This window comes from Diabrotica virgifera, chromosome 2 (assembly GCF_917563875.1).
Source record: "Diabrotica virgifera virgifera chromosome 2, PGI_DIABVI_V3a".
NCBI lineage: Eukaryota > Metazoa > Arthropoda > Insecta > Coleoptera > Chrysomelidae > Diabrotica > Diabrotica virgifera.
In genome coordinates, this window is record NC_065444.1 from 74,205,927 (window position 1) to 74,226,040 (window position 20,114).

At 32.8% G+C, this 20,114-nt stretch overlaps 2 protein-coding genes across 2 annotated transcripts; both read left to right on the plus strand.

The window, feature by feature from the left end:
- The first annotated feature begins 303 nt into the window (after positions 1-303).
- Positions 304-1,360, plus strand: LOC114330070 (uncharacterized). The gene is made up of 2 exons (XM_028279378.2): positions 304-1,007; positions 1,069-1,360. The coding sequence occupies exons 1-2, from the start codon at positions 413-415 to the stop codon at positions 1,275-1,277; spliced, it is 804 nt and encodes a 267-aa protein (XP_028135179.2). The 5' UTR covers positions 304-412; the 3' UTR covers positions 1,278-1,360.
- A 3,214-nt stretch (positions 1,361-4,574) lies between these two features.
- On the plus strand, positions 4,575-8,662 carry LOC114329490 (H/ACA ribonucleoprotein complex subunit 2-like protein). Its single transcript, XM_028278615.2, has 2 exons — positions 4,575-4,831; positions 8,250-8,662. Exons 1-2 carry the CDS (start codon positions 4,678-4,680, stop codon positions 8,552-8,554), a joined length of 459 nt encoding a protein of 152 aa, XP_028134416.1. The 5' UTR covers positions 4,575-4,677; the 3' UTR covers positions 8,555-8,662.
- The last annotated feature ends 11,452 nt before the right edge of the window (positions 8,663-20,114 follow it).

Sequence of the window (20,114 nt, forward strand, 5' to 3'; positions counted from 1 at the left end):
AGAAGACATGAAGTAGATAAACAAGAATCTACAGGTCGAGCAAGTCTCGTAAATTTCACGATTGCGAGCCACGCTTCACGCAACCGTGTTTGCGTACCTGTGTTTCGAGTTGCGTGGTCGTGCGGCGTTATATTTACAATATGCTTCTGAGGAAACAATTAAAAATGGATTTAGAAGAAGTGGGTTGTATCCCTTTAATAAAAATAATGTTGATTACACAAAATTCATACCAAACAGAATAGTTGCTGCACAGATTTCTGATAAAGAAACACCTAAAAATGTCTTAGATGTACTAGAAAATAAAATTGAAAAAAAATACCTTACAGAATTTATACAAACATATTCAAAAAGAGAAACCTGGTCTGGAGACATATCTTATTCAAAGCTTTATAGTGTCTGGACCGAAATTAAAATGGATTATGAAAATGAAAATCCTCAACAGAAAGAAATACACCCCAAAAATATAAGTATTACGTCACCAGTCGCTGGACCATCGAGACGTCAATGGGAAACACCTACCCAAAAATTGGAATATGAAAATCCTCAACAGAAAGAAATACACCCCAAAAATATAGGTATTACATCACCAGTCGCTGGACCATCGAGACGTCAATGGGAAACACCTCCCCAAAAAAACATTCGCTACTATGAAGAAAAAGAATCAGAAGGGTTTAAAATTCCAACTCCATTTAAAAAATGTTTAGTATTTCCTCAAACGCCTGATGGAACTTTAAAAACACCAAAACACAAAAGAAAAATATTTCCTGCAGTAGTTTCAAGTGCGAAATATCGAGAATTTTACGAGAATGAAGTAAAGAAGAAGAATGGTCCGAAAATAACAAAAAGAAAACAACAAAAAACAAATACAGTCAACGAAGAAAGCAGCTCTAATTCAGATATGGACGTTACTTATCTCGACGAAGATCTTGATCTTAGTGAAAATGAAAACATCATACTAAAGACAAATCAACATGTTATTGTCAAGTACATGGATACACATTATCCAGGTAAATGAAAAATAACTGTAAAATACCTTATAACTTACCTGTTTTTATTTCTTGCTTGTAGGAATAGTTCTGAAACATGATGAATTCGGGGCAGATATCCGAACTATGGTTAGTGCTGGCATAAATTCCTGGAAATGGCCAGTTAAAGAAGACGTATTATATTACTTTATTGAAGACATAGTTTGTAATATAAAAGAACCTGAAGTAAAGAACAATAGGGGTCATTTTAGTGTGCCTGAAATGGCAAAATATAATGGTGTCCATTACTAAGTCCATAATATGTCCATTACCCATGTTTTGTGACCATTACTAGCTCATGTGCTACCTTTTTTTAAATAAGAGATTTTCTAAAATTTGTTGTCCTTATTTTCAAAAATCCTCATAATATCCAGAAAGTACATAAAATAAGCTTTTAAATTCATTAGTGTCAAATATATTATATGAAGCTGTGCCTCAGTAAAACATTATTAAACTTAAAATTTGCTTAAGAGTGTCCATTACTGGGTCAGTTACCCTATTATCTTTCTAAATTAATACTTCCAGAGAAAATGTTAAATTAATCTTTGTACAACACAAAATTACAAAGAAATACAACTAAAATTATCTAAAACTCATGAAGAACAGATAGAATAAGATTTATCTTTTACATCCAGTAGCCATATTGAGAATAATATAATATACCTACATATTATTATGAATCAGTAGAAAGTAGAAACGATTATATTTAAATTTGGTAAATATAACTCCGCACGACCACGCAACTCGAAACACAAGTACGCAAACACGGTTGCGTGAAGCGTGGCTCGCAATCGTGAAATTTACGAGACTTGCTCGACCTGTAGATTCTTGTAAATTACTCTGTAATTAAATACAATATAAAAAAAACGAGCTTGTACCGCCATTAAGAAGAACAAAAAAATACACTTTCTTCAAATACAACTTTTTTATCCGATTTTGTGTTATTTTGGAACTACTAAAATTTTTTATTTCATTAGTAGTTCCAAAATTACACAAAATCTAGGCATCGGATAAAAAAGTTTATTTGAAGAAAGTGTATTTTTTTGTTCTTCTTAATGGCGGTACAGGCTCGTTTTTTAAATATTGTATAATTACAGAGTAATTTCCACATATTAATATATTTTTCAAATTGGGCTCTGTACCGCCATTCTTTATTATTTTACGAATACGTGTGCCAAATACCTCGAAAAAATATTCAAAATTACAGTGGCAATCTTGGAACACGTTTTGGCTACCTGTTGATCGCTACTGTATTAACTTAAAACATTGTAATTTGCTAAACCAGTATATTTTACTCTACTACTACTCTACTAGCTACCTCATTTTCCACTGTTTCTAAAGACTTGTTTACATGGGTAGAGTTTTGAGGAGAGTAGAGTAGCGGAGCGGTAGTACTCTACCAAAAATGGCTTGATACCATTCACATGAGGAGAGTACAAGTATAGTACTGATGCTAGTATAGTGAAACCGATTTTTGTATTTTTAAACACTCTTGATTATAAGTGCACCTTAAATTCTTAATTTTTTGCTTAAGCTCGTTTACTCCAAAGCCCCCTTTGCCATTCTTTCGACGATTTCATCCTCCGCAGCTTGCTGCAAACTTTTATTTCTGTAGTATACACTACCTAAATTCCATAAACACTGGTATTCGCCGTATTATAGCTCTACAAGTTTTAAAGTTTCATCTTCGGTGAACTTCATTTTCACTATTTACACAAAACACAATTCCAGCCAGAATGACAGCGCCCCCATGTACTCTCCTACCTACTCTATTCTGCCATAATTGAGCGTGTTCCATGGGTAGAGTGTGCAGCCGAGTAGACATTTTGGCAGTAGTGGTGGTCATAGAGTAGTTACTTTGCCATAGGTTGCTAGTCACTCTACTTTAACTCCAACTATACACTCTACCAGCTATTCTACTGTGCTGAGCATTTTTACAGGTAGAGTTACTCTACTCTATCAAGCACTTGCATCATTACTCTACCCGTGTAAACAAGTCTTAAATCTACTGAATGAAAATCTACTTAATCTTAATCTACTCTTAATGAAAAATGTCTAAAATCATTTACCCACCTAGTATTATTGTAGAATTTAAGACAGTCAATAAATAATTTCAATATGAATATTTTTTCCATTAATTCTCCTGTGATACCACTCCATTTTAGATTTTGGGGAACTTATTTCATTGTGTTTATAGCCCATATTTATTGAAGGAACCCAATCTGGAGATTGTTATTATCGATTAAGTCGGCTGGTTTTCCTATTTCCCTATAAGATTAAAAGGTAATTATTTAGTGTTGACTCACTGCTCCCACAAGTCTGACAACTGTATATATGGTATCTGCCTTACCTTCTTATCATTTTAAAATTAACAATTAACTGCGCTCGGCTTTAATTTTTGTATTTATCTCATTTAAAAATGTGAAATTTTCACATCAATTTCAAATTATGGCCGCCATTACAGTATGCGCAGATCGCTTACGTATGGATTGATGACAGTTTATTTCTGCAATGTTGCCTAATTTAAAATTTTTTATAATTTCTTGTGCAAAGACGGAAGGTGCTTTATTTTTTTTTTAATTTTATTAATAATTAACAAAACACTCTACACTCTAATACCCGAAAGTTAGGTTTGGACCGAAGGGTTAGGTCTTCCTCCTTTGAGAAATTGTACTGTATAATACATAATATATTAATTTTTTAATTTTATTAATAATTAATATTATATTAATTGCAGACATAAACTGCATATTATATCAATTGCAGACATAAACATTGCAGAAATAAACTGTCATCAATCCATACGTAAGCGATCTGCGCATACTGTAATGGCGGCCATAATTTGAAATTGATGTGAAAATTTCACATTTTTAAATGAGATAAATACAAAAATTAAAGCCGAGCGCAGTTAATTGTTGATTTTAAAATGATAAGAAGGTAAGGCAGATACCATATATACAGTTGTCAGACTTGTGGGAGCGGTGAGTCAACACTAAATAATTACCGATTAAAATGTTAACATCTTCAAAAATCGTTACTATTGTAATTGTAACTTACCAGATATAAAATGATTACAGCAGACAGGACAGGAAAATTTTCATTTCGCTAGTAAAACCTGTACATTGTATTGCATTTAACCATTGTTGTCTCTCAGATACCTTATTTAGTTCAGTTTAAAAGTGAACTTTATCTTGACTTTATCACAATTACTTTGCATTTCACACTTCAAAACACAACACCAATGAAGCATACCTATTATCTTTCTAAATTAATACTTCCAGAGAAAATGTTAAATTAATCTTTGTACAACACAAAATTACAAAGAAATACAACTAAAATGATCTAAAACTCATTAAAATAAGATTTATCTTTTACACCCAGTAGCCATATTGACATATTGATTTAATTTTGAAAACGATTATATTTAAATTTGGTAAATATAACTCCGCACGACCACGCAACTCGAAACACAAGTACGCAAACACGGTTGCGTGAAGCGTGGCTCGCAATCGTGAAATTTACGAGACTTGCTCGACCTGTAGATTCTTGTAGTAGACAAGACTAAGACTGTAAGACATAACCTTTACGGTAACAACAATCAAACAACGTGTTCAGTGTTTAGAGTGGTTTAGATTTCTTTTTTTAAATAAAAATGGGTAAAATTAAGGAAGAAGCCGATGTTAGTGTAAAGGAAGAGCCCCAAGACGAATTATCTTACGATGAAAAGATAGCAAACTGCAATGCTATTTCAAAACCTATGGCATCCAAGAAGCTTGCTAAACGATGCTACAAATTAGTTAAAAAAGGTAAATTAACACACTTTTTATCACAATCATACAGAAGAGTCCCGCTAATCTAAACTTCGGTAATCCGAAACATAATTTGGCAATAGATTTGGGGAAATAAATATGACTTCATGACTGCCATCAGAGGGTTTTAAAGGTTCTTCTGTAACCATTTCAATGATTTGCTGATCATTATATATCTCGTGGCCATCATCAGCTCGCACCCATTCTTCTACATCATTGTTATTTGGCCAGGAATATTTTGCACATAGTCTCTTAACACCTTGGCTGTGTTTAGATATATTTACAAACTTATGTTGAGTGAATTGCGAGGCATATATGTGTTGTACACGCCATTTGCCATTGTGCGTTTCAACATGGTTGGTTGACTCAGGCAACCATTAATCGAATACTAGGTCTATTTGTCTCGTAACGCAGCAAAGGTGTTAACAAATTGGTTTCTTCAGCCTCTATATCTGGCATTGTTCAATCACAAATTAATCCCTTAATTTGTAATCTCACATTATTCTTAACTACCTAAACATGTATAATAATTGTGAAACATATTGATTAACTGTTTAATTATTAGAGTCTAGTGAACTTTTTGCAAGCTAATTAAATTGCCAAATCGTATTATTTCCATTTGTACTTCATAGTTTTGCAATAGCTTTCTCGATTAAACTGTAGTTGCAAGTTCCTAGTTCTTGTTACCATGCAACTTATTGATGATTTGTATATTTTGGTGAGATTACAAATAAGCCTAAGGGACTCTTGAGTCGCAGTCTATTTAGAATAGTTACCTCATTAACAAATGCGAAGTCATTGCTTGAAGTTAGATATTTTATTACAGTCAAACCCACTTAATAGAATACCTCTTATAGGAATATCCCGCTTTAAGGAATCGAAATTTGAGGTTCCGAAATGTTTCTACTAGCCACCAATGATCGGTTATTAGAATATCCTGGTTATAAGAATACTTTTGCTTGTCACGAAGGCTATTCCAATAAGCGGGTTCGACTGTAGTAGATAGAAGTTAGTAATTATTAGTAGCTGTCATTAAGGGCAGTCTATTATAGAAAGTTACCTAACCAACAACTATGGGCATTAGAAAACAATTCGAAGCTGATATTTACATCAAATTGTCCAGGCATTTCTTTGTAAACAAGGGTTGATCAAATTTTTATCCAGGAGTTTATTTTAACTTTCTCATTCACATATTCCCAAGCCTCTGCTACCCAGTAAATGATGTCTTTTATATTTATTTTCTTGAGTTTTTCTAATAGTGGCAGTAATCTATCTTCATTACTGATTAGTCGCCTCAAGAGCTGCTTTCTGTAGTTTCTGAACAGTTTCACATTCTGAAAAATGTGCTGATCCATTGGCTGTAGCAGCGGGGTAACATTTGGTGGTAGGAAAAGAGGTTTTGTGTCTCCACAAACTAATTTACCATCTGATGGATGAGACGTTGCATTGGCAATGACAAGCAGAGCACAGGTTGGCAAGGAAAATTTTTGCTATTGACTCGCAACTTTTTGTCTTGAAAAATGGTGTTTGATCGTATGTCTCAGATGAATGTATTCTTCTATTAAAGGGTTTATTACTTCCTTCTTATTATCATAGGCTCTTATTGTGTTCAAAACGAAAGTACTATTTGTTGCAAGATATTTCGGATTTAATCTTAGTTTTAATTTAATTTTGATTTAATTTATTTTAATAAAATTGAACCTAATGTAACGAAAGACTAAGGGTGACTATTCGTTACAGCATTAAGGGAGTACAGTCATTTTGTGCTTGATATCGGCCCAGTCTTTTAATCTGGGGAATTCCATCCGAATTATTTTGCAACGGATAGTACTGTAATTAATGATAGGACTATTGCAGTATACTCTCTCTAGAACGAACACAGGTATTATGAGGTTTCGCTTATAACAAGGTACATTAGGTGTCCCATGAAATTCCTATTGAACTATAACACCTCACTGTGATGGCTATAAATAAATACCCCAGCTGTCTCTACGCAGAAATGCCTAAAATCTGTGTGCTTATTGAGACCACTGATATAATAAACTCCACTGCCTTTCAACTTTTTATACACAGACTCTTTTTCAAAGTCTCCATTCAAACAATATTAATTTAGCATCTTATATTGCTCAGAATGGCTTCACTATAGGAAGTTAATGTTTTAGAAAACTACATATTCACATGTATGCACAATATTATTGTTGTCTGATGTCTGATAAAATGAGAGCGGCTTATAACGAAGTAATTAGTCTGCCATTTCAGTTTTTGCTATAGAGGAAGTCAACTGTATTTATATTTTTTATTAAAATAGTGTTTAAATTGTTGACAAATTTCTTAGAAGACGCAGGTGTATAGTTAAAATCAATGGAACATATTGTATAACCTATTGCAGTGACATATGCAACAATAGACTAACCAATACTGACACTGCAGTGATATCATATGGAAAAAATTTAATAAACACAATGGACTTATTGCAGAGGCAGGTGGATGACACAATATCTTGCGCAAATAAATGGAGATTAACAATAAATCCTTCTAAAACATAACTAATAATATTTAACCATAGAATCCAAGATCACTCTGCAACTATAAACATATGTGACAATATTATTAAATCCTCCCAAACTGTCAAGTATTTGGGAATAGAAATAGACAACAAATTGAAGTTCAACCACCACACAGCAGTTATAAAAAGGAAAATTATAACTAGAGCAAAACACTTCAGAAGTATAACATACAAGAATGACGGAATTACTATTGAAACCGCAGCCAATATTTATAAAATGATTTGCAGACCCATGGTGGAGTATGGTTCTACAATTTTCTATAATTCTAAAGGTCCTGCTAAAAATAATATAAAAGTGGGTGAAACAGCTAGCCTTCGACAAATCACTAGAATGCGTCATCCTGATAATCCACTTTATAATGCATCAAACAGAATACTGTACGAACTAGAATTGAACCTATTAATGAGACTCAATAATTTGTTTAAATATTTCTCTATTAATGACAATAACAAACACAAAAACACAAAAATTTGATTGAGCCCCACATTGTGAAGATACCAAAGAACAGTGCCTGTAGATATCCAGGAAGAACTCTTTTTGAAGAAATCTGCTACACATCCAGACAATAAACAACCCTATTTAAATCATCATCTGTTATTGTAACTAATTGTCTATTAATTACTTTTTTTTTAACTCTCTCTCTCTCTCTCTCTCTCTCTCTCTCTCTCTCTCTCTCTCTCTGAGAAAATCTGTTTAATCCAAAAAATTGGGTAATCCAAAATGGGTTCGGTGGTCTCAATTATTTCAGATTACCGGGACTCCACTGTATTATAATCTGTTTATGTTTTATATCACACTCACCTTTCTCACGTTTACCTATATTTTTGTTTCATGGGATTTTGTTTTAGCAATGAAACAAAAAACATACATAAGATGTGGATTGAAAGACGTTCAGAAGAGGCTAAGAAAAGGCGAAACAGGAATCGTTCTCTTTGCTGGTGATGTATGGCCCTTGGAAATAATGTGCCACTTACCTATAGTGTGTGAGGACAAAAACATTCCTTATGTGTTTGTTCCAAGTAGAAAAGATCTAGGAGCCGCTATGGGTGTAAAACGAGGGTGTTTAACAGTTTTAATTAAGCCACACAATGAATATAAAGATTCCTTTGATGAATTATCAGAAGAAGTTAAACATTTGGGTGTTGCTCTTTAGTAGTAGTGTTAATTTTTGAGTAATTTTTTTTATTAATGTTGATATCTAGTTTAAGATATTGTAAGATGTAATACAACTCTTGTAGGGTAATGTATATTTGTATAAACAGTATGTGGTTTTATTTGTACTTATACTAAAATTTTAAATACCTCACTACAGAAAACAAAAACATAGAGGATTAGGTATCACCTACTAAGATTTTCTTTTAATTCATTTATTTAATTTTTGGTTATTATTTTTTATAAATAATGACAAAAGTAAATCTAATAATTATTCTCATATCAAAAAGGGTCATGCCCAGTCCTGGCGCTAGGGTATAAGGTGCCTGCATGTAAAACTTGTATAGGCACCCTTAGGTTTCTTTATTAGTATTTTGTATAACTTCTTCTTCTTCTAATGGTGCTACAACCCTTTGTGAGTCTTAGCCTGCTTAACAATGTTCTTCCATTCTGCCCTGTCAGATACTTTCCTTTGCCAATGCCTGATGTTCATGGTTTTAAGATCTTCCTCTATGTCATCTATCCATCTTTTACGGGGCCTTCCTCTCATTCTATTTCATTAGGGCTTTCATCTCTGGATTACTTTTACAGTTCGATTATCTGACATTCTTTCTAAGTGGCCAAGTCTAGTCTTTGTGACTTTACAAATCTAACAATATCTGCACTCTGCATTAGTTCATCCATCTCATAGTTCATTTTAATTTTCCACGAATCATCCCTACACTGGGTTGGTCTAAATATTTTGTATAACACCAACAGAAAAAGGCTAATTTTAGCCATGAACGATCACATCAATCACTTATTTTGTATTTGCTGTCTTTCTCTATAACAAACGTTTGTTATTTATAGAAAAAGACAGCAAATACAAAATAAGTGATTGATGTGATCGTTCATGGGTATAGGGCTTTTCATCGATTGTCATTTGTTTCGAGCTTCTGCCATGTGTCACAAAATATTAATATATCTACGTCATACGTCTTTGGTTTGTATCATCGGTATATACCAATAACGTATGACGTAGATATATTATTATTATGTGACACATGACAGAAGCTCGAAACAAGTGACTGTGAATGAAAAGCCCTATTCTTTCATTTTTCCGACTGTATTATCCTGATGTATACTCTGCTTGGATCTTCCATAAATAATACACAATAAATAACTTTTTATTAAGTTCACGTCTTAAATCAATTATTTATCAAGTACACTATATATCAATATTATTTAATCAACAACTCAAAATATGTCAAATATTTAAAATTGTCACTGTCTGACTGACAGTATGCTGACAATGCTATACGACTGAGTGCGTTGTATGACAAAGATAGATTTGGAAATATTACCACGGACATTGTGTTCATTTTTTTCGAATCTTCAAAAACTAATAAATATTTTTGAAAAATTTAAACGCAGAATGGAAGACTATATTATTACCGAGGGCCGAAAGTCCCTTAGAATAAATAAAAAGTTAATTTTGAATGAGATATTTTAAATTAAATATCACACTAAATTTTCTCTTAGTTTTTCACCCCTGTAACTTATTAAAATAAACATTATAGAAGTTCTCAGGGACTTTCATCATAATCTTTCATTCTGCGTTTAAATTTTTCAAAAATACTTATTAGTTTTCTCACAATTCGAAAAAAACGAATCCCCATTTGAATAGCATTGCAGCCGAAAATACGTACCCATCCTCTTAAGAGTAAACAGTAGCGATCAACAGGGAGCAACAAAATATAACTTCGGGAGATAGTATCATAAACTTTGGCAACAGTGGTAATCTTTGACATTATCTAAGATTAATATTTTGACAATATCATAGTCGCGCTAAATGGAAGTAATAGAAAACGATTTTATTATTAATAAATAGATATTTATAAAAATAAACCAAAATGAGTGCAACTTTTATGTTAAGATAGGTAAGCAAGATCGCAAACAAAGTATGATACACTTCCGTGTGATCGAAAATCGATAGCACTCACATAAAAATAAAAAACCACCTCTTCATGGTGATGAATATTTCAATCGCAATGGATATCACAGTATCAACCAACGTTCAAGCCACCTGCAATGCATATGAAAGGTTTATACTTAGACAAGGAAAGAGAGGGTTTACAGGCGTGGACCATATCCACCTTTACTTAACAACCCATGAAGTTGAAACTTGGCAACATCTAATGGTAGACCGGTTAAGTCTGTCATGTCAGTTCTCATTTTTTGTTTGTATACAATATTCACCATATTTACAGAGAAACTGAAAAATTGTAGAATATTTCGTGCTACAAATTATAAAGAGCTTTAAAAGGTATATGTTATTAAGATGATTCTAGTTCAAACAGCTTGTTTTTTGCAGTAAAGGAGAGAGAACTGGAGCAGATTACTATGATTATTTGCAAAGGGGTGGTTTGTGCTTAGCAACGGATTCAGTAAAATTTATTTATTATCACCTTTGTTCAACATTTGAATTTATTATTAACAATCCCAATCTTAAAAAATTATTTTTGCAAAACAATTATTGTCACCTGATGTTATTATGATCTTTGGTAATCAGTGGCGTGCTGGAACTTTTCAAGCGGCCCGGTGATTTTATAGAAAAAAGCGGCCTCCCATCCTCATTTTACCTTCCACTATCAGGATTTTTTACTCGTTATTTATATAACAAAAACAAAAATATAAATTATTTTTAAATCAAATATAAAATTCTGAATTCAATGAAATTTTTTTTTCTGTGTTTTTATTTAAGATTACAAATAATATATTATCACATGAGTGACAATATTGTATGCACTTAGGCAGAAATCATAATTTCCTAAATAAATTAATATGAATTTTTTGTAATTAAGATAAAAATAAAATAATAATTTTTAAGGAAATTATTTCATCATTTTTAAGCTCATACAAAGCGTCCTTTTCTAAAGCCATTAGCACAAATGTTTCCTAGTGACCTTGTGTAAGTACTAAAGACCGATTTTTGTATGTATTTCAATGTTGAAAAACTTCCTTAGCTTTTGATAAGCACACTGATATAAGTTGTGCTTATGCAAAGCAGCGTAAAAACGAGCTTTATAATCTTTACACTTTATAGTACCACATGGAGGTGAAGCTTCCACGGTATTAGGTCTGGATCCCGCGTATGAAAAAAAGTTGATTAATAGCAAGCTGAAAATTTGTTAATAGTTTAAGGGTGTCTAGTTGAACAAACTTTGATATATGGGAACCCTGGAAAAGGGGACGTTTTAACTGTGGAACAGGTTAAAAATTTGGAACGGTCAGACCACGAAAACGGCACATGTATTTTGTCCGACATAACAGACTTAAACTCTCCGAACAGAGATTAAACTCTCATGCAAAAATCAGACTGCTATTATTATCACCAAATGGGCGTTTTAATGAGTGGAACATGTAGAATATGTCAAATGACAGGAATTATGACAGGTGATAAATAGCAGTCTGATTTTTGCATGAGAGTTTAATCTCTGTTCGGAGAGTTTAAGTCTGTTCTGTCGGACAAAATAAATGTGCCGTTTTCGTGTTCTGACCGTTCCAAATTTTTAACCTGTTCCACAGTTAAAACGTCCCCTGTTCCAGTGTTCCCATATATCAAAGTGTGTTCAACTCGACACCCTTAAGCTATTAACAAATTTTCAGCTTGCTATTAATCATCTTTTTAATCAGCTTTTTTTTTTTCATACGCGGGATCCAGACCTATATCAACAACATTGTCATTTGTTACTTCATGTTCATTATTACTTAGATTAATAATATCATCTTTCATATTTTCTGTAGACTGAACATATTCATCATTATCTTGATCTTCTATAATTTGAGTATTTTGCAATATCGTATTTTTAATACAATCCATTTATCAGCAAAATTAATGAGTTCTTGTCTAATAATTGCAGTCGCAGATATGGTAGGATAAAAGTCTCTTAACTTTTCAGTGAATGATTTAAATGCCGTTAAAAGTATACCATTTTTTATTGTATCAAAATTTCTAGGATGTAGATGACGATTTGTCTTGATCAAATCGTTTTTCGATACTTTTAATAATTTGAGTAAGTTTTATCATTAAGTTTCTCATATTTGTGGAAAGCTCTTATGCAAAAACTTTTTCCATTTTTATATTATGCAGAATACCTTCATATTTATTAGATGTTATCTACGTATCGCTCGATTAGAAATAAAAAAAAAATTGTTACATATAAAATTTTTTGTGAAAAATTCTTATTTGACCGGCCTCAAGAGGCCGCGGCCTCTCTGTGATTGCACCGTTTCATTTATATGGCCAGCACGCCGCGGTTGGTAATGAAAAGTTTACAACAGCATGAAGGACTTAACTTAAATTTTGAATTTTAGTGTGAATGTGGGGAAAATGCCTTCAAAGTTTATTTTGCTGTTATAAAAATTATGTGTAATATTGTTTTAAATAATTATACAAAAATAGCAGCCATCAAAGTAATGAATCTTCAAAAAAGTATAAAAAAAATATCGATAAGGGCGATAACAAAAGAGAAAGTTATCTACTCTATAAACCCCAACAATGCACATATGCAAACATTATGAGCAATTGTTTTTATAGTTATTTCTAGCGATATTTTGTATATAATTTAAAATAAGATATTATTTATTTAAAATAAAGTATTTTACACATATTCTTGTCATTGTTTGTTTTTTTTTTGTGTAATAAACGTGACTTGCAAGGAATTACTTTTAATTTGATTTTGTAAAAGCTTCTAATTAATATATTTTCCCGTTCGACTCAAAAAATACTATAAATTTTACTTGAATTTGTACTTTAAAATCGTAGTTTCGAAAGCGGTAGTTCGAAAGTCAGACTACCTACGTCATCAATTGCGACGTTGCCTTTTCTCTTCATGGCTTGTAAAGTAAAGGTGGCTGTGCGTGGACCCATCATCAGTGTTCTCAGACCTCCTGAAATTTCAGGAGACCTACTGATGGAGACCCTCGCCTACTGATCTACTGATGGCGTCCTTAAACCTCCTGATGAAGTGATGAAATTCTGAAAATCATCTGGTTTTGTTCCAACTCGATACAAAACCGTTCTTGAATGATTACGAGGATGCGCAGTAACGAAAAATGTGTTACTGCGCAGCATTATTCGTCATTGCGCATGCGCGTAACGATTCAAGAACGGTTTTGTATGGAGTTTGAATTTTTCAGAATTTTATCCTATTTAATTTTTTTTTATTTTTATGCTTTAGCCGCCATCTAGCGTTGCCACAGCCGTCCCTTACAGATTTTATAGAGTGCATGCCTACTTATAGACGTAAAAATACTCCACCAACTGATTCTACTGATTTTTCGTGGCGACATCTAGTTGCCTATCTATAAACGTAAAGACTGAAACTACAGAATTCTACCAATTTTTGAGGCGAGCGAGTCTCCTGAAATCTCCTGATCGTTCGTGGCGACACCTCCTGATCCTCAAAAAAGTCATCTGGGAACACTGCCCATCATGGCCAGGATCCGTCCATGATTCACGGATATGGAGCAACTCACAAATTTGTAACTTTGCCAAAAAATGAGTTTAGGAGGTCAAATGCAATAATTTTAGGAGATAAAAATTATGGCGTAGCACCGTGGTTAATGGTGCTCTTTAGAAATCCAAATATTCTCTCAAAGTTTGCTTATAACAAATTATTTACAAAGGAGCGTGTATTAATTGAAAGATATTTTGGACTAAAACAACGATTTCTAACGATTTGAATATGAAATAGAGAGTATCTACTCTTATGTACTGTGAGTAGAAACTCATATCAAAATATTTTTACTCATATATGAAATTGAGTATAAACCTTATATACCTTATCCTCATACTCATGAGAACATATTGTACTCGGAGTTTATACTCCGTTTTTATTCATACCACCTATTGGCTTCCTCATGATAGTATCGGTTTTTGTAATATGCTCTTCAATCTTTTGTATATACTTAAGTGCACTTTACATCAACAATAAATTGAACAATAAATTGACCAAGTTATTCAAGGCCAAATTTGACGTGTTCTCAAAGCACAATTTGACATCCATGTTTGTTCGTTATTAACTTGACGCCAATAAATTCGTGAATTTCTTGAAAGCAAAATTTTCTTGTCCTCAAAAAAATTGAAGGAACTTGGAATAAATGTTGTAAAAATGTCAATGGGTGCATTCAGCAGACGCAATCGCTAACTAATCGATTAGTGATTTTCTGCTGAATGCCACATAAATTGTGGCATTCAGCATGTAAATCACAAATCGATTACTAATCGATTAGTTAGCGATTGCGTCTGCTGAATGCACCCATTATTTTCAGTAGTACCAAAGAATACTCCATCCAATTGGAGTATTCGCGATGAAAAACAAAGTAGCTGACCTCTGGTGGAATAAATTTAAACTACTATAAGTGGTATAAACAAACCAGAAAATTGTTGATTTGAATGGAATTTGGTCACTATTAAGAAATTTTTAGTAAATTTCAGCATTATGAGTACATTAAAATATTTTAAATCAAATCGGTATTGTTCTATTCCTCAATTGAATGTTTGTTTATACCATTTATATCGGCCATTTTCTTGCATTCGACCTGCCCTCTATATTCCGTTTCAATCGCGAATTCTTTGGTAGTACCAATGCAATGGGTGCATTCAGCAGACGCAATCGCTAAGTAATCGATTAGTAATCGATTTGTGATTTACATGCTGAATGTCACAATTTATGTGGCATTCAGCAGAAAATCACTAATCGATTAGTTAGCGATTGTGTCTGCTGAATATACCCAATGATTTTTTTATTAGAAGCTTTTGAATGTCGTTTGTTTCTTTGTTTGAGTAAAGTGTTTGATTTGAAACAGAATAGAATAGAACAGATTAATAAAATAAATAAAATAGAGAGATAGATTAGAATAGATATATAGTATAAAATAAACTGAAATAGAATAGAGTAGAATATAATAGAATAGATGTAATATATATGTAGATACTTACTAATAAAGTATTTGATTTAAAATTAAAACAGAATAGAGTAGAATGTAACAGATTAAATGAAATATATAGATAGATTAGAATAGATATATAGTATAGAATAAAGTAAAATATAATATAATAGGTGAAATGATTGTGAAAAGCAATAGTTTTAAGTACCTAGGATCGGTATTACAGAGTAATGGAGAAATAGATGGAGATGCATGCAGTAGAATTAGGGCTGGATGGATGAAGTGGAAAGAAGCGAGTGGTGTGTTGTGACAGAAAAATTCCAATGAAGCTGAAGGGAAAATTCTATAAAACAGCCACAAGACCGGCTATGATGCGCGGAACTGAATGTTGGGCAGTGAAAAAGAAAGCGGAACAATGAATGCATGTGGTGGAAATGAGAATGCTTAGATGGATGAGTGGAGTGACAAAGAAGGATAAAATTAGATATGAGTATATTAGGGGAAGTCTAGGTGTGGCACCAATTGATGCCAAAATGAGAGAGCATAGGTTAAGATGGTTTGGTCATGTTCAACATCGAGACGTTAATCACCCAATACGAAGAATAGCTGAAGTGCAGATTCCTGGAAGGAGTAGGAGAGGAAGACCAAAGAAGACGATAAGGCAGGACATGTTGGTAAAGGGGATTAACATTGATATGACTCAAGATAGAATTGTGTGGAGAAATGCAATTAGGGAAGCCGACACTGCATAGGGATAAGGCAAAGAGAATGATGATGATGATAATAGGTGTAATGTGTAGATACTTATATAGAATAGGTTTGAAATAGAGTAGAATATAATAGAATAAAGATACTATATACCTACATAGATACATCCCTAATAGCACAAGGATGTCCTTCACAGACTTTAGGGAGGTCCGTTTTCGTCCAAGGAACGTCCTATTTTGGTCCAAATGTCGCGCTACCGAATGTCTGTTGGACGTCCACTTAAGGTCCGAAGGGACGTACATTGGACCTTAATCGGACGTCCTAGGGGACGTAAATTGGACCTTAACAGGACGTCCTATTTTGGTCCAAATGCCACGTTGCCAAACGTCCAATGGACGTCCACCTAACGTCCGAGGGGACGTTCAGTGAATGTCAATTGGACCTTCATAGGATGTCCCAGTTTGGTCCAATGTCTTGCTGCCGAACGTCCATCTAACGTCCTGAGAGGACCTCCGGTGGACGTCTAGCATCGATATTTAGACCTGTGGAGAATGTATGGTGGGAAATAAAAAATATATTTTTAAGGAACTTATATTACATCTTATATTAAATTACAATTATTGGATATTACATTATTTACATTAAATTACAATACACTTCTCCAAGAAATTAACGCACCACCTTAAAAATAGGGCATTTTTGATGTCTCGAATTTTCTAAACCTGTTGTCTCATCTGAGTGATTTTTTTATAATATAGCCTAGGCTATAGGTTACATCCTTAAGCTTGTCATGCACTGGTAGCTATACTGTAATATATGTATATTATATCATATCGCTCTCTATAGTAATGAGTGAGCCTGCAGACAGGGAACTAATGGTTCCGTATGTGCAGGCTCACTCATTACTATAGAGAGCGACGTGATATAATGTATATTACAGTATAGCTCCCCGTGCATGACAAGCATAAGGCAGTAACCTATAGCCTCAGGCTATATTATTATAAAAAAATCACTTAGATGGGACAACAGGTTTAGGAAATTCGAGACATCAAAAATGCCCAATTTTTAAGGTGGTGCGTAATGCACTGTATATATAGGTAAACTTATATACAGGCTGTAACAAAAATAAAATTTTTGTGTTTATTTAGTTGGCTATCTATTATAGTGTACAATCATCTAGAACAGCGGTTCTCAATCTGTGGTACATGTACCACTGGTGGTACATATCATTATTTGCGGTGGTACACAAAATGCAAAACTGTCAAAATCACCACTATTACAGTTAATTAGATTACCTATCTAGATAGGTAGTTATTTCAGTTAGGTGGTGGCAAAAATATTAAAAAGTATTTTGTGGTACATGACTCAAAAAGATTGAGAACCACTGATCTAGAATATTTTGAACAAACTAAAAACATGAATATATCATCGAAAAATTAATAAAAAGGTCTTAAAATGCTTGGTTAGATATTAAGATCTAGTTAAAAAGAAACCAAAAACTGTATATTTTCTACAGAACGTAGATTATGAATTTTTAAGCCAGCTAATCCCATTTATTATACAGGGTGTCCCGAAAAGATTGGTCGTAAATTAAATCACATATTCTGGGACCAAAAATAATTTGAATGAACCTAACTTACCTTAGTACAAATATGCACACAAAAAAAGTTACAGCCCTTTGAAGATACAAAATGAAAATTCGATTTTTTCGAATATATCGAAAACTATTAAAGATTTTTTATTGAAAATGGACATGAAGCAATATTATTGCAGTAACATCTTAAAGAAAAATTATAGTGAAATTTGTGCACCCCATAAAAATTTTATGGGGGTTTTGTTCCCTTTAACCCCCCCAAACTTTTGGGTACGTTCCAATTAAATTATTTCTGCGGTACCATTAGTTAAACACTGTGTTTTTAAAACTTTTTTACCTCTTTCTATTTTTTCGATAAAGCTCTTTTTATCAAGATATGGCTTCTTTTTAAAATGGTTCAAAATATACCTAAAAATGTAAATCATAAATAAATTTTCATATTATTAGTCTCTACAATTGTACTTAACCATATACAAATATGTGGTGGATTTGACAAATATTCAAAATATCACGATAAAAACTGACTTCAAAAAAGTACTAAGAGGCAAAAAAGTTTTAAAAACATTGTGTTTAATAGTACCACAATAATAATTCAATTGTAACTTACACAAAAGTTTGGAGGGGGTTTAAACGAACAAAACCCCCATAAAATTTGTATGGGGTGTCGGGTGTCCAAATTTCACTATACAGTGGAACCTCGATTATCTGTCTCTCTATTAACTGTTAACCATTTTGTAAGAGAGACTAAAAACTTTTTTTACAGTCACCTCCTGTTTTCATATGATATTTTTTGACATGTTTTGTAGTAAATTCAATTATCTATTTACTACAAAACATGTCAAAATTTACATGTGAAAACAGATGACCCTAAAAATGGTTTTTCGTCTCCTACAAAATTCATGAAAAAGCAGATAGGAGGTATTGTCACATCACCGACGATATACCAGAAGTATATGTGGCCATACCAAATAATACATCCTTGATAAATATAAACATTTTTATTGCACAAAATATATATATTTCTATATATATATATTTTTTTTCCATAATCATCACTACGATGATGATTCATTTGTATTGAATTGTACATTGCAATTCTCTGATGTTTGGGAAAAAGGGCTTAAGTCAGAATTGCACATCGATAATGTTTTGATGATTTCTGGACCAGAAAAATCGGCTCTTTTTATTGGTACATACAGTTTAAGTCTGCAACACTTTTTTTATGGTCCAGAAATCATCAAAACATTATTGATGTGCAATTCTGACTTCAGCCCTTTTTGCCAAACATCAGAGAATTACAATCTGGTCATAACTGACCAATGAGCAATTTTAATTTAACCTAAATTACTACTGTTCCTTAAAATGAAGAGCTTACCCTATAGCGTCTCTTATCTAATCTAACAAGATCGTGCACTATTCTAACATACACAGGCACACAAGCACTACGCTCTGCTTTTCACTATCACCTATCACTCAAACTAGTTCAAAAGGCTTTGTCCTCTTCAATCTTCTAGTTTGTCCAGTAGTAGATATCGAGGAGCTGGATTTCCTCAATATTCTCATACTTATGAAGTTGTTGTTGCTCATGACCTCCTGCTATCTTCTTGATGACTATATTATCCAGGTTCCATTCCTAGGTCTTGATATTTGTTTATAAAGTAATATCTTATTATGCATCGACAATGTGGAGTTTCTTCCAACTAGTCAATACACTTTTTATAGGTATCTTTCTTTTGCCTTTCATAGCCACAACAAGGCTATAATACGTTTCCTTCCTGGTTTTTTTGTAGACCACTTTCAGCTGATTCTAAAAAATTAAAATGAATGGTAATTTTTCTATTCTTTACAATTAAAAATCAAAAGAAATAGGAAATAGGTACTACTATTTACAGGTAATAATATGCATAAATAATTCGTTTCCTAAAGAATACAGAAAATTGAAAACGTTTTTATAATACTTACATAATTGTTTAAACAAAAGAGACCCAGCCAGAGCAAAACTAACAGACAGAACTGCAAAAAAGCCACTAATTTCCATTTTCCCACCCCCTTATCTTATATGCATTTTCCAATCAAAATTTTTAGGTTGTCATGAACATGAAAGACTCAACCTCAACAAATAATAATAAACAAAAAGCTCTACTTCCACTTCCCGCCAAATGGACACAGGTTGGTGACACTGAATTCACGCCAAATAAATGAAAAAATAGAACAATTTTCTTTTTCGTCAATTTCTTCACGTGAAGTATATAACGAACAAACTTAGATGTCAAAGTGTGCTTTTACACGTCAAATTTGGCCTTGAATAACTTGGTCAATTTCTTGT